Consider the following 15439-nt stretch of genomic DNA (forward strand, 5'->3'; position numbering starts at 1 on the left):
GGCTCGGTTCCAGTTCGGTTCAATTCGTTATACCTGGATCTCGAGTTGAGTTCGAGATCCGAGATCGGCTCGAACGAATCAAGGTTCGACTCGAAAACTCGTGAGTTGGCTCGTTAATTTAACGAGCGACGTGGGATTTGGGACCAGGGAGCGGGACCAAGAGCTGGAGCGCCGATCGGAGCGGGAGTAAGAGCGAGGGGGGAAAATTCTTCCTCCCCTTGTCACCGCTGAGCCCCTCCCATCCGTTGATGTGGCCGCCTTCTGCCTTTTCGTCGTCGTCGATTTTGTGGTCGCCGCTTCTATCACCGAATCCCCCCCCCCCCCCCCTTGAGAAGACAATATCCGCACATATGAGATCATAAACAAGAGAAAAAAAAAAATTCTAGGGACTATTAGTGGTTTTTTTATTAAATGTTGAAAAAAACATTTTTAGTAGAATATATGTTTTGTCGTAGTCGATTTTGTGGCCGCTGCTTCTATCACCGAGGGACAAATAATCCCCCCCCCGCGTGAAAACAATATCCGCACATGTGAGATCATAAACAAGAGAAAAAAATAAAAAATTCTAGGGACTATTAGTGGTTTTTTTATTAAATGTTGAAAAAAACATTTTTAGTAGAATATATGTTTCTAGGGACTATTAGTGGTTTTTTTATTAAATGTTGAAAAAACATTCTTAGTAGAATATATGTTTCTAGGGATTATTAGTGCCTCATTTTTTTTGAAATATTTTTCTAATTGGAAATTCTTATTAAAAAAATCATATAATTTTCTAAGTAAGATTTTCCTGTGAAAATCGTATAGAAAATTTTTGAATAAGTATTTGACAGTTGATGCTGTAATACTTTTAGCAAGAAGCAATTTTTATAACAACTTTGTGTTTGACATTTTATTTGATTAAAAATTTATCTATAAGTATAGTAATATATTAGATTAATTATTAATTTTTATTTATTTCCCTAGAAGAGGCAATAAGAGTTCCATTTAACTTTCCTAAGAAAATTTTAAAATATTTCTTGTAATTTTCTAGTAAGTCACTAATAGTAATTGGATTTTATTTAAAGGTTTATTTTAGAAATATGTATCCTAGGAAAAATATTTCTAGTTTTGCCTAGAATATAAATTTTCAACAAGGGGTACTAACGAGGCCATATTAAAAAAATTTCAAAATAAGCTATACAACATTTGGCGTAAAAAAATTTAATATTAGTGCGTTCTAATCCATTATCGATATTCAATCCCAAACCTCCCCTATCATTCTTTTTATAAAATATATGTATAATTTTATATATAATTTATTTGACATATATTTTATGTAGAGTATTAAATGTAGGTTAAGCTCGAACTCAGTTAAAATTATTAGGCTTGTACTCGATTATAATTTTAGGCTCGAGGCTAGGGTCGACTCGAGCTCGAGTTTAAAATATTTAAATCAAGATCAACTCGAACATAGAAACTTTCGGGCTAAGCTCCACCTTTATGCCTAATTTTAAGTAGAAGTCATGTCCAATTTTATATAAAATATATTTAATATATATATTTTTAAAAATTTTGCTCACGTCTCTTTTACTGCCACACATAATAGGACTGGACTGGTATTTTCTTTGTACGCCAAGCGCAGTAAACAAAAGCGGAAGGACTCAAATAATGGAGGTACTCAAATAAAGGCTGGATTAGACTATTGTGGTTTCGTTATTCTATTTGCATGACTGTCTGCTTCCAGAAAAAAAACACAAAAAAAAACAAAGAACTAACCAAACGGCAGCGTCAATTTCAAGCGTTCTCAAATTGGTTTATCAAATGTTTCGGGATTCTCTTTCTTCAATTATTGTATCACAATCTGTCTGTTCTTTGCTATATGCTCCCTCGTCCCAAAGCTTTTGATAGAAGAAAAATCTCTTTTAAATTTGCCCTTCACTTGTTCTCTCTCTTTTAAAATCCCCCTCGTCTCACCGTTCCGCTGAGCCACCGATGGTACGAAACCGGTACGACAGAGCCGTAGAAAAAAAGTTGAAGACGATGCAGAAGCAGTAATCACCGATCACAGAGAGGTCCCCATTAATATTTAGTATTGTCACCTTAAGAAAGTATAATGTAGTTACTTAAAAGTAAGGCTGCTGGAGAAAGGAGATTAACGAGCATCAAGAGTTGATGGATATTGACAGCTCAATGGACTGCTCTGGCATGGAATCATTGGATTTCTGCCTGCGAACCCCACTGGCTCGAGCTCAATATTGGATTCCCTTAGTGGTCCAAACACAAGTGATTTGGAAGCGTCGTTGTTTTTTCTACTAATCCTTTTCCGAAGCTAGCAAAAGATCCAGGTGGGCACCCTCCGCGACATTGGCCGCCGACAGGGACATGGGTGTTTTGGTCCATGGACAAGTCAAAAGTTGAACTGCCGAATGGCACAAACTAGCTGCATTCTGCAACACAACGAGGCAGCGAGTTTTCTTTCGGTTTCCTACCAGCACCGTTGAGCCGTGCCTGCACCTTCACTGACAGCAATGGTCGGGGGCTCCGTGGAGCTCCTTCCAGTTCGATCATGGCGTGGTCTGAACCAGAGGTCCCTTCAATGTTAAAGGGCAAGGTACTTACGATGTTGAAATGTTATGTTTTAGTCTAAGCCAGTGAGAAAAGACAAAATTTAAGTGCTTGGAAGATTCTTTCCTTGAATCCCTTTTTTCTGTTGTTCTTAAATTTTTGTGATCTTGAGTTGATGTCTTTACTATTAGTTCATTTTCCTTTGCTAGGCATTAAGCTCGGTAGATACTTCATCTGCTTTAATGAGCACAAGCGATTCGCATCAAACTTTTGCGAACTCTCTTGAGATTTAGCGGATTTTTCCGTTTTTTTACTTTTGTCTTTTAAGTTTGGTTAGTCTGTTAGTTCATAGGTGTTTAGTATTGTCATCGCGTCCAATGCACGGGTTTGCTTGGTGGTAAGTAGGATTAATACATACAAGTTACCTTTCCCCTTCCTTCACTACTGCGTTCTTCTGTGGGTCGCATCCTTCTCAACTTTTCTGTCTACGGGTTTATTTGGTTAATGCTACTGAATCCATAACTCATCTCGTCTTTTTGTTTTTTTAAATTTAAGTTCTATGAGTAGCTTCTCCTCCCGATTCCGCCGCCAAGAAGACTGTATCTGTCTGCGGGTGAAGGATGCAGATTAGAGAATTTCCGTCTGCAGAGCTACATGTGAAATGAATGGAACTCAAGATTCTTCTTGATTGTCAAAATTTTCTCTCTCCCTTACAAGCTCCGTTTTATAGTTTCTTTTTATGAAAATGGAGTTGTTCTTTTTTGCTGCATAGTAAACCACTAATATTTCTAGCCGAGATACACTTTTTCTTCCATATTTCTTTGTCCATGGAAGGATTACTTCATTTTAGGGAAATTCAGCTTCCTATTGATCGTTTCTATCGTTTCTGAGCAGTGAATGCCCTCAGCATCTATCGTTTTATTTTTATTTTTTTGCTCTATTAACTGTCGTTTATCTTTTGCTTGAGTTCTTTTAAGCAAAACTCAGAATCTAAAGGCTGAACTGTTTGAGTATCTTTGGGTAGAATAATTTCCCAGACTAACTCATTTATTGGTTACAGAGAACTGCAAGGTGCTGGAAGACTTGGGAATTCAAGTGTTCAGCAACTTGAGCGATTCTTCACTCCTAAAGTAGTTCGGGAATGGAGTAATTTGTTCGTTTGCAAAAGCTTTGTCAAATGGAAACAAGAAAATTGGTTCTTTTAATGGCAGTAATAGCAGGTATTGAGTTACTTTTTCAGTCCTTCACGCTGGTCCATAGAAGTGTTCAGGTTTCTGTGTCTCCTGCTGTTAATGTTAAGTTTCCTATGCCTGGTCGAAGCAGCTTTCTGGGTGGAGCATCTGCTCCTAACTATGTAGGATCCAGTGAGCTTCACCCTTTAAGTGTCTCTACTAAGTCGTCAGTAGTTAATCATGTAATGAGGAAATCTGAGTCTCCGTACCTGGAGGGAGAATCAAAGAGAACTAATGCAATCAAGGAAATGGATGTAAAGCCAGGGAATGAACTTCTGTTTGAGAAGAAAGGAGATCTAGAGGACTTTGATATAGATGAAGATGAAGACATTGATAATGATTTTCAGCCAGGGAAAGATGTCAAAATGGATAACTTTCTCTTACTGGAGCATATTAGGGAACCGGAGCTTAAGAAGTCTGGAGATCCTGAAAGCTATGGTTCTGTACCAAAAGTTAGTACTCCCATTAATGGTACTGCAATTTACAGTGGTAAACAACTGGAAAGTACTATTTTGTCAGAGGTTGATAGTCTTAAAAAGTCAGAAACTACTCCCACATCAAAGCAGACCAAAATTGGATCAAAGAAGGGCACTAAACCCTCATCGGTTTTATTGGCAACGACAGCTTCTAATATGAATGTCACATCAAACTTGAATGTAAATTCCAGTAATCCTGTCATACTCATGCCCCCTCACACATCTCCAACTGGTAAAGAAGCAATAGCATTGCTATCGAGGGGTGGAAATGCAGAAATTTCACAGGTTGTTTCAACTGCTTCAGAGGCAAATTTGACGTTATTTGATATTCCAATATCAAAGATGAAGCATAGGGGTTCACGAATTAGATCAATCCCAGAGATGAACCGCATACTTCGGCGAAGCCACTTATCTCGTGCAATGGTCAGCATCTAGATTGCTTAAAACTCTTATGTACTGGATACATGTTGTTGGACAAACACCGGAAATCTTAACCTTCTATGTTGTCTTTTATTTTCAGAAACCGCTGTGGTCTTCAGTGCGTGATAGGGAGATCTTGTCTGCAAAGGTGCAGGTCCAGAATGCTCCTATTGTAAAAGATGACCCTGATCTTTATCCTCCTCTTTTTCGAAATGTTTCCCAGTTTAAAAGGTGAGTGTGCCAAATAGTGCCACCATAACATGATCTGTCTGAAGCATTTTAGTTAGCTCATTATGCTTGACCTAGTAATGTAGGGAAAAGTCTTCATGTGTTGATCAATGGTAAATTATCACTGACATAGTTCTTCAGCAGTTACAAATAAACAATTCCTATTTACACTCTACATTCCCCCCTCATTGAACCAAACTGTTGTGTAAGACCACAAAACTCATCATTGTACAGACTGGTTTGACCGAAACAGGCTCAGATTGAAACTCTATCACCAAATTTCTTTCTAGAACTGTTTTGTTTATCTTTTTTCTTTTGGAATCCTTCTTTTGTCTATCCTTTTTTTTTTTTTTTAAATGTTGTGGTGCTTTACTCTTGCATCCTACATGAAGGATCTTCCCAGCTTATGATGTATTAGTTAATGAAAACTGCAGAGGAATGAGGTTAGCCATGTCAATACAATTTTGAATCATGTTAGCCAGGAATGTGCCAGCAATTCTTGCTGTGGAGTCATTTCCACCTCTTTACTGGTTTCATGTTTCTTTTTTTTTTTTTTACTGGTTTCATGTTTCTATTGTTGTTGTATCTTAAAGTTTTGTTCCTTAGATTGATATGAAGGAAACTAAGTTTGTTATAAGCAATCCTATCACTATTGGCACGTGATTTCAAAGTCAATGATAATGAGTGACTTTGTAAATATTCATTAAGAACTAGACAATGCTGAGTTTGTTAAGTTCTTCAGAGCAATTTTCTACTTGCGATGCCAGTTAGAAGCAATTGGTGAGACGGCTGAATTGCACAGGGAAGTCCTTTCTATGCGTCATAATCAGGTTCCTTCAAGTCCTTGTCAAGTAGAGAGTGTAATGTCTTATTAGATCCATATCTGATACATCTACACAAATATTGCCTATTGGTAATATTATTTTGAAATTAAAACTTGACATCGAAGTTGGAAAATATGTAAAAATAAAAAAATAAAAAATGAACAATTCCTCTCTACAAACAAATGTTAGGTTTATCTAAAACAACGCCTAGAATTGTACTTCTTTGCAGCAAACCATCCTAAGTAACAGGGAAGTTGGAAGATAAAGCTTTCCATTCATGGTACTTAATTTTTGCAGGATTACATAGATTATATCAAACAAAGCCTGATGAGCATTCCAATGGGGAATTTAGAGTTTGAAATGGTATTTGCTAAGCAATTGTTGTTGGAATAGAAAATTCAAAACATGTTTGTACCGGTTGAATGCTTTCTGATTCTTGAACTATTCTTGGAAGCCAATGCAAAATTAGCATGGGTTTGAGATATTATATTTATCAGTCAAAAAGTTGAGGCAGCTGAAACAACTTGCATTAGTTATGACATGGAGAAATGAAGGTTTTTGTTTTTTCCTATTTCAGTTATGAAATCCAAACTACATAACTTGGGGATTTTTGGCTGACTTCTTTAAAATTTTCATCTTCAATGCCAGACATGCTTATTATGCTGTTTTTTGAGGCAGGCAAGAGAAATAAGTCTAACCACTTCAAAATTTTTACAGAGGTTTAATGCTTGTGTGACTAACATATAATTCCAATACCGCTCTACATCTTGCAGGAGCTATGAATTGATGGAACGCATACTCAAGGTCTATGTTTACAAAGAAGGAGAAAGACCAATATTCCACACTCCAATCCTCAAAGGAATCTATGCTTCCGAAGGATGGTTCATGAAGTTGATGGAAAGAAATGAAAATTTTACTGTGAAGGATCCTAGAAAAGCTCACCTATTTTACTTACCTTTTAGCTCCCGCCTGCTAGAGTTTGCTCTACACAAGCGTGGACTACTCAAACCAGATATGGCTGAATATTTAAAGAAATATGGGAACACTATAGCTAAAAAATATCCTTTCTGGAATAGAACTGGTGGGGCTGATCATTTTCTTGTGGCTTGCCATGACTGGGTAAGTTTATTTTTTATCTTCTTAACTATCTTTCAAGATATTTATTCAAAAGAATCTTTTACTTGAATTTCAGAGCATGTGCTTCTTTAGAAGTTTTTGCATACCAAAATGATTTAGTGACTATGTTATAGGAATTTCGAGTTGTAATTCTTCCAAGCATTATCAATTTCTGTGATCATCTATTCCCTCTTAGGCACCATATGAAACAAAACCGCATCTTGTGAGTGCTATCAGAGCCCTTTGCAATGCTGATCCATATGAAGGCTTCAAAATAGGGAAAGATGTTTCTCTTCCGGAGACGTATGTGCGATCTGCAGGGGATCCTCTCAGAGACCTTGGAGGCAAACCTGCTTCCCAGAGAGCATTTCTTGCATTCTTTGCTGGGAACATGCATGGATGGGTTCGGCCAGTCCTACTAAAGTACTGGGAGGACCAAGATCCGAACATGAAGATATTTGGCCGGATGCCTCGAGGTGTCCGAAGCAAAATGACTTACATCCGATACATGAAGAACAGCAAGTACTGCATCTGTCCCAGAGGTTACGAAGTGAACAGCCCTCGAGTGGTGGAAGCCATCTTTTATGAGTGTGTTCCGGTGATCATTTCAGACAATTTTGTGCCACCTTTCTTTGAGGTCTTAGACTGGGAAGCATTCTCAATCTTTGTTGCAGAAAAGGATATTCCCAACTTGAGGGACATTCTTCTGTCTATACCACATGAGAGGTACCTCACCATGCAAATGAGAGTAAAGAAATTGCAACGACATTTCCTTTGGCACAGTTCTCCTGTTAAGTATGACATATTCCACATGACACTTCACTCTATTTGGTTCAATAGATTGAATCAGATACAGGTTTGAAAAGCTTCTTGGATCATAAGTTTGGCAGTGGTGAGGACAGAGCGGGCCTAAAAGAAGAAAAGCTGACCAAGAAAGGTAACAAGGAGCCTTTCAAATGCAAACAGTCTGTGCTCAATGGTGATCTTCGTCAGGTTCAGAATCACAATAAATTGGAACGAGTGAAGGTGTGTGAAAATATCAATCTCATAACGAAGTGTATTATTGGGCCTTTCGTCTTGTATCATTGTCTTTTGTTGTATATTACGTCTTGTCCTGTAAATTTTGAGATAGCGCAAGTTTTTATTATAAAATATTTTAATAGATTTAATTTTTATAATTTTTTTATTAAACAAAAATAAATCAATAAATAATTTAAAAATTAAATTAATTAAATAATTAAAAAAATCTTACTTTTTTTAATATCAAAATAGTCATCAAATTGTTATATAAAATAAAATAATTAAATATATACTTACTTTTATAATATCAAAATAATTAATAAAATTGTTATTTTACACAATTTAAATTATTACTTTTAAAATATTAATATAATAATAATAATTTTATTATATAAAATTAATCTATTAACTCTTATAAGATAGTTGTATTAAATTTTTTTAATAAACTAAGATAGATTTTTACTGTGATAAATTAATAATTAATAATTAAATTAAGATTAATTAAATATATAAGATCCTTCCAAATATCCAATAGTTAAATCAACTCGTATCCAAATTCTCATCATTAAACTAGTAATAAAATATAATATTAATGATAATATAATATTAACTATCATTAGTATTATATAAAAAGAATATTTCCAAGGATATAAAAATTTCCGTACAACTATTAACAATTCGCGCGGTCCCGAAAGAAAGCGTTATTTTTCCGATCGTCAACGTGTCATCTCATTTTCAAGCTTTACGCAGCAGTATTTGCTCTGAAATCTGAATCAGGTGATGCGATCTGTGGCTTTTCGTTTTCACCTAAACAATTCTCACAGACGCCCGCCACCTGGATTTTCACCTAAACAATTCTCACAGACGCCCGCCACCTGGATTTTCACCTCAACGTATAAGTGCAGTCGCTTCTACCTCCTACTGAATTTTATATTATCCGAAGTCAAATGTTTCAATCATTCTTAGATGGAAATTGCAACTTATACGTTGTTCACCGGAAGAAGTTTGTCTCCAGTAACTCGAAGTATAAAGCTCCAAGAAGCAGCTTCTGATTTTCTGCAGGTGGAACAATCCAGGTGGTTTTTAACACCTAGTACATAGATTCAGTAAGTCTCTCTTTGAAACTCAGAGACGAGACAAGTGGTCTTCTTGTCTAAAATCTTCTGTTTGAGTTATTTCAATGTAACTTTATATCTCTATCTTTGCCTATTTGGAATGTTTAGCTCGTAGTTTTAGAGACGCTTCGATTGTGCTTGCTGTTACCTTATGAATGGTGATTTTTTCGGCATGCATGCTCTGTTTCGATCCGTTTCTAGATTGAATCCCCGTTTCTGCAATGATAGCTTTTAAGTGTTCCTTTACCTTTTTCATACCCAAATTGGTCAGGAATACTTTGTTACATTTGCCTGTGAGATAAAAAAAATGCTTAAATTTATGTTGTTCCTACTTTCAAAAATTTAATTCTGCAAGTTTTATTGTTATCCTGAATTTTAAGTTTAGGGCTTTATTTACTTGAATTGAATTCCTTTTTTAACATCCAGCAATTCCTTATGGTGTTTCTTTTTCTCACCATAGAAGCAACTCCTTTTCTGTTCCCTTGTATGTATTGTTGATTACTGTCTTACTGTCTTGATGTTGCCCCTATATCCTTTTCTGAAAGGTTTGGTGAAGCGTAGAACTATTGAAATTATTTTATTGATAAAGTAGTTTATTTGTGTATTTCCATGTAGCTTTATCATAAAATTGCTCCATTACAATTCATTAAGGTAGTTTTCAAGTTGTTCAATTCCTTTTTGGCTTCCAGAGGAATAATATGTTCTTTCTTTGAGCAGACAAGAGTTAGATCTTCCCTCTTTGGAAACCCTCTATCCTTACTTTTGTGTTGTGCTATAAAGCCATATAGGAAGAAATAAAAAAAAAAAAAAAGTTGATGTACAATGAAATTTTACTTTCCAAAGAAACAGTAGCTTTCATGATATTACGTGTGCTGCTGCCATTCTTGTTTTGGGTGGACCTGTGTGGTTAAGGAGTACTTTTATAGATGTAAATTAGTAATTAATGCTGCATTTGAGCTTTATCAACTGCAATGAAATGAATCAGTAGCTTCCATTTACTTGCAGGTGTTGATTACTTTGTCTTAGTCTAGGTTGCTGCTGTTAAGGTGTTAATTATCTGTACTAGTAACATCTGACAGATCAAATGGAGCGAAGATGATAGTATTTTTGGAGATGATAGCTGATACTCTCTTCTTCTTTTTGATTAATCTTAGACTGCTATAAGATGATAGTATTTTTTGGTATGATAGCTGATACTCTCTTCTTCTTTCTGATTAATCTTAGACTGCTGTAAATTTTCAGGCAGAAAGAATTGTAACAACTTTCTGGTCTTAGAGATATTTCTCAATTCTTAGAGTAGCTGGAGCTTTTCCGGGTATGGAACCTGTTATTTTATGGCAAAAGCTTCATCAAATGGAGACAAAGAGACTGACTCTGGCAATGGGAATCGTAGTCTGCCTGATTATAGTATTTCAATCTTCATTTCTTGCCCCCAGAAATGTCCTTTATTCTCTCATTCCTGGAATCAGCTTTCCAGTTTTTAGACAAAACACCTCGAACAATGGGGAAGCTCTCACCAAATTTGCTGCTATTAATGAGGAATCATTTTTAGATGATTCAGAAAGTAAAATTGAGACTCCTGTCATGGTTGGAAGATTTAAGCAGAAGGAAGATTTAGAGAAGGATATTGCATTGAAGGAGAAAGTTGGAGCTTCAGAGGATGGATTTACAGCAGACAAGGCTAGATACTTAGGAAATGGCTCCTTAATAGAAAAATCTGGCAGTGCAGGTAATAATACTGCAAACATGAAAGTAGTATTTCCATTTAATAGAAGGTTATATATGTCTCTGGTAATGACTTGAAATTTTCTCTAGTTAGGACATTTGTCGGCATGATTGTAGTATTTCAGTCTTTATTTGTTGCCCCAGAAATGTCCTTTCTTCTCTCATTCCTGCAATCAACCTTCCAGTTTTTGGACAAAACACCTCGAGCAATGGAGGACTCACTAAATTTGCCACTATTACTGAGGAACCATTTTTGAAGGACTCAGAAAGTAAAGTTGAGGCTCCTGTCAGGGTTCAAAGATTTAAGCAGAAGGAAGATTCGGAAGGTTATTTTGCATTGACTGAGACAAAGGTTAAAGTTGAGGATTCAGAGGATGGATTTACCATAGACAAGGCAAGATGCTTGGGAAATGACTCCTTAACAGAAGGTTCTGGCAGTGCAGGTAATAATGCTGCAAATATGACAGCAGTATTTCATTTAATAGAAGGTAATTAGTGGATCTTGTAATGAACTCAAATTTTCTCTAATTGCACTAAAATTTATGATCTGTGTCCACAAGATATTACCTCCGTAGAAAAAGAAAAGGCTTTCCTAAATAAATAAAAATAAATAAATAAATAAATAAATAAATAAATAAATAAATAAATAAAAGGAAGAAAAGGGCCCTCAAAGAAGAACTCGATGCATGTTTAACTTTTCTACTCATATTTATGGCTACAGGTACATCATCTTTGGGCAAACAAGCAATGAAAAGTATATTCAAGGATATAACTACTGGTCCTTGCGGAAATGTTTCGCCAATTCTAAATGATACCTTAATTCTGAAGAGTTTTCCATTGTTGAGGAAGAAAGGGTGGTTGCCACGCAAAACAATATCTGAGATGAGTAATATATTGCTTCAAAATCATGTTTCTTCTCATTCAATGGTATGGGAATGGAATGATGGAACCTCATCTTTTTTTTTCTTTTTTTTTGGGTAATTAGATAGTGGAACATTGTTGACTGTACTGAAACTTCTGGTATGCTTCTAATTTTTGCTCTATCAATTTTTTTACTCTGGGATCAAAGGAACCAAGATGGCCATTAGCATGTGATCATGAGCTTTTATCTGCAAAGTTGCAAATTGAGAATGCCCCTTTTGCAATCAATGACCGTCATCTTTATGCTCCTCTTTTCAGGAACGTTTCTATGTTTAGAAGGTGGGTTTATTAAGGCATCTTACCTACTCTAATATTTTCCTGCTTGCAGTGATTCTTTTACTTACTATATCAGCCTTTGCATGCCTGGTAGATCGATTTGGATACTGCATCCTTTAGGATCATTTGTCTTATAAATTATCAAGTTTATTGAGCTGCAACAACAATTTAATTTTTTGGGTGGTGGTGGTGGGGTTACTTATTATAGTTTCATGGTTCTGTTTCTAAACTTACGCATGCATTGTATTAAGTGTCTAAATCTTGTGGTGGAGTTGTTTCTAGCTATGATAACATGAAAGAGCATTTTGCAGGAGCTATGAACTGATGGAACGCCTGCTCAAGGTCTACGTCTACAAGGATGGAGAGAAACCCATATTTCATAAGCCAAAACTAACTGTGAGTTTATGGTTCTGAGGGATGGTTTATGAAACTAATGGAAAGCAATAAGCACTTTGTCGTGAAGAACCCTAGAAAGGCTCACCTGTTTTATTTACCTTTCAGTTCACGTACACTAAGGTTCAACTTTGCTGATCGTGGATTAAACAGAAGGTATATGGCAGCATATTTGAGGCAGTATGTGGATCTGGTTGCTGCAAAATTTCCTTTCTGGAATAGGACTGGTGGGGCCGATCATTTCCTTGCTGCATGTCATGACTGGGTATGCTTCTTTTTTCTTTAAGGATCTTCAGTTTCTAACATGAAAATTTGACTTGAGGAGTCGAAGCAATGCGTCTGTGCATCCAACTAAATGCATGCATTTCTCAGGCACCATATTTGACAAGAAACAAGTTGGAGACTTCCATTAGAGTCCTTTGTAATGCTGATCTCGCAGAAGGCTTCAAATTAGGAAAAGATGCATCTCTTCCTGTGACATTTGTACGTAATTTGAGCGATCCTCTCAAGGATCTTGGGGGCTTACCTGCTAAGCAGAGATCTACTCTAGCGTTTTTTTCTGGAAGCAGACACGGGCCACTTAGGGAAATCCTACTAACTTACTGGGAGAATAAAGACCCCAGCATGAAAATCTTTGGCCCAACCATGGGTGGACGCATGAGTGAAACGGACTACGTTGAGGAGATGAAGAAGAGCAGATACTGCATTTGCCCTCGGGGTTATGGAGTCCACAGCCCAAGGGTGGTGGAGGCCATTCTGTACGAGTGCGTTCCTGTTATTATATCAGACAACTATGTGCCTCCATTCTTTGAAATCTTCAACTGGGAAGCCTTGGCAGTCTTTGTTGCGGAGGCAGATATCCCCAAACTGAAGGATATACTCTTGTCAATAGCCGAGGAGGAGTATCTTACCATGCAGATGGGAGTGCAAAAAGTGCAACAGCATTTTCTTTGGCACGCTGATCCAATTAGGTATGATGTTTTCCACATGATACTCCACTCTGTTTGGTTCAACAGACTAAATCAGATAAGAACACAATAAGCCTACATTTTCTAATTGGGGGGGGCTTGCAAATGCTGGGAGTGGAGCATTTGACGACCGTCTCAAATTTCTTACTCCCTGGATTTGTAGTGGGAATAGTCGAATGGGAAATATAATTGAAAGAAATTTGTACATGAATTTGTGTCTTTATTTATTGAGGTTACTATTATTACATAAAATAATTGATCCTTTTAACTTAAAAATAAATATTGAATAAAAAAAGATACATGAAATTCTTGCGCTGAAAAGAAACAAAATAGATTGCTCGTCTCATTTAGATAGTTATAGGGGTAATTAACAAAATCTTATTTCATAATGGGATTAAAAATATTGTCCCTATTCAAAATATTTGAATGACATCTTGAAGGTTGTTAGGATTGTAGTCTGACAATAACATCTAACACTTTATTAAAATAAGTACTAATGGTCTAATATGATCTATTAAATATCTCTAAGGTAACACTGTATGATTATTGTTGACCAATAGTGAGACAAAAATATACAAATTGTTTTTGTATTGATATTGTCTTATATTAAATAAGAGTCCATTATTTTTCAAGATTTTAACCAATTTGAGAAAAATATTTTGATTTAACATATCGTGGACCACCCATACCATAAGAACGTTGCGCTTGCCTATTACAAGAGCAAAGTACAATTGTGTAACTAGCTATACAAATACAATTTTTTTTCCCATCTGGTGGATTATGTACCTACAATACTAGATATTCAATAATGAGAACAAGGTTCAAGCACAAATGAGCATCTATGTCTGAACGATAAAACACAACTTGTACCATTAAATAAGTCTTATCATCCAAGTATTGAACACAAATATTAAATCATATCAACAAATAATTATCAACCTTCTTGTCATAACAAAAAAAACACATTCATTTGTTGCCTACATTCACATAAACGTTTATCCACATACACATCCATGTTTTAAGCACTTCACATATTAACCACCAACACATTCACTATTAACCACAAATACTCATCAATGTCATTTATACAAAATCAAATGTGTCTCGTAAATCAATGTTAACACTGTCAACAACTATGTGTAAGTCTATTACATTTCATTGAAGTTATATATTAGCCAATCATATTGTTCTTCTGGTGTCAACTTGACAAACACATCCTTCTTATCTTTGGTGTCAAGTAACTTTGGTGCACAAAATTTGACTTCTCTGGGCAAGTTAGGTACTTCTAGAAGAGCTTTATACTATGAAACTTTGCATCTACATTTATGGGACTAAAAATTCTCACAAGGGTTGATGCCATATTGTTAATGGCATCAACGACCATTTCAACAATGTTAGGAGATCGTTGGGATCTCTTCCTACGACGAGTAGAAGAACTTCTACATTGAACATTTGATGATGCTTTGCCTCTTCGACGAGCCTCATTTCAGACTCCATACTGCTAGGCAATGGCTCAGGGATCTCCCTCATTGCATCATCTTCATCTATCTCCTCAATCATTGCCCCTTGTGTAGTATGATGGAGGTTTTCTTCTAACTCAACACATGTTTGACTTGTTGTCCCCATGGTAATAGAATTTTCAACAACTAAAGCTAATTTTTAATATAGTGGACAATCTGCCCGCCTATACTTATCGGCTTCTCTGTGCCCCTACAAAAAAAATCATCTCTTAGAAAACTTAAAATCCTAATTAATAATACAACAAACATAACTTTCTATGTTACATTTACTAGCCTTGATATATTCTTGCCACACTGTTCATTCGTTTTTTTGTTTAATGTGTCCTCATTAAACTTATTGACACAATCAGTCAAAATTTCATGTTTCTAGACTCTATTTGGCAAATTGTTACCCAAATTGACTTGCTCAACGAGCAAATTAAACATTTTACTATCTTCCTCAAAATTCAATGAGTCATATGTTCTCTTGGATCTACTATGCCTCCCTTCAGACATCTAAAAGTCATAAAAATTATTGAATGAATCAAGCATAATTTTAAAGGGTACATAAAATTTCAAAATTTAAACGACACTACAAAGCGATAAAGAAATAGAAAAGGCTAGTGCAAAAAGATGAAAAATTATCGGAGATTGTTTAGTGAGTCCAAGTCCAAAGAATTCA

At 35.9% G+C, this 15439-nt stretch overlaps 1 protein-coding gene and 1 pseudogene across 2 annotated transcripts; both read left to right on the top strand.

Moving 5' to 3' along the window:
- Nucleotides 1-2438: 2438 nt before the first annotated feature.
- On the top strand, nucleotides 2439-7985 carry LOC137936053 (probable glycosyltransferase At5g03795). 2 transcript variants are annotated; one of them, XM_068780571.1, is made up of 5 exons: nucleotides 2439-2590; nucleotides 3605-4675; nucleotides 4773-4903; nucleotides 6498-6843; nucleotides 7037-7985. In XM_068780571.1, the coding sequence occupies exons 2-5, from the start codon at nucleotides 3722-3724 to the stop codon at nucleotides 7700-7702; spliced, it is 2097 nt and encodes a 698-aa protein (XP_068636672.1). In that variant the 5' UTR covers nucleotides 2439-2590; nucleotides 3605-3721; the 3' UTR covers nucleotides 7703-7985. The 2 variants fall into 2 exon arrangements, with proteins under 2 accessions (XP_068636672.1, XP_068636673.1); XM_068780572.1 differs by lacking the exon at nucleotides 2439-2590 and having other exon boundaries at nucleotides 3561-3764; nucleotides 3868-4675.
- A 921-nt stretch (nucleotides 7986-8906) lies between these two features.
- On the top strand, nucleotides 8907-13465 carry LOC137936619 (probable glycosyltransferase At3g07620; annotated as a pseudogene).
- The last annotated feature ends 1974 nt before the right edge of the window (nucleotides 13466-15439 follow it).

Source organism: Aristolochia californica, unplaced genomic scaffold (genome assembly GCF_029961685.1).
Source record: "Aristolochia californica isolate CCGP_79_NKW_82.1479 unplaced genomic scaffold, dmAriCali1.0.hap1 SCAF_7, whole genome shotgun sequence".
Lineage (NCBI taxonomy): Eukaryota > Viridiplantae > Streptophyta > Magnoliopsida > Piperales > Aristolochiaceae > Aristolochia > Aristolochia californica.

Bases quoted from the DNA above. Each gene is read 5' to 3' on its own strand.
- LOC137936053 (XM_068780571.1), top strand. From the start codon at position 3,722: ATGGAAACAAGAAAATTGGTTCTTTTAATGGCAGTAATAGCAGGTATT. The intron at 4,676-4,772 runs GTCAGCATCTAG...TTTTATTTTCAG, and splicing joins GCCACTTATCTCGTGCAATG to AAACCGCTGTGGTCTTCAGT. The intron at 6,844-7,036 runs GTAAGTTTATTT...ATTCCCTCTTAG, and splicing joins TTGTGGCTTGCCATGACTGG to GCACCATATGAAACAAAACC.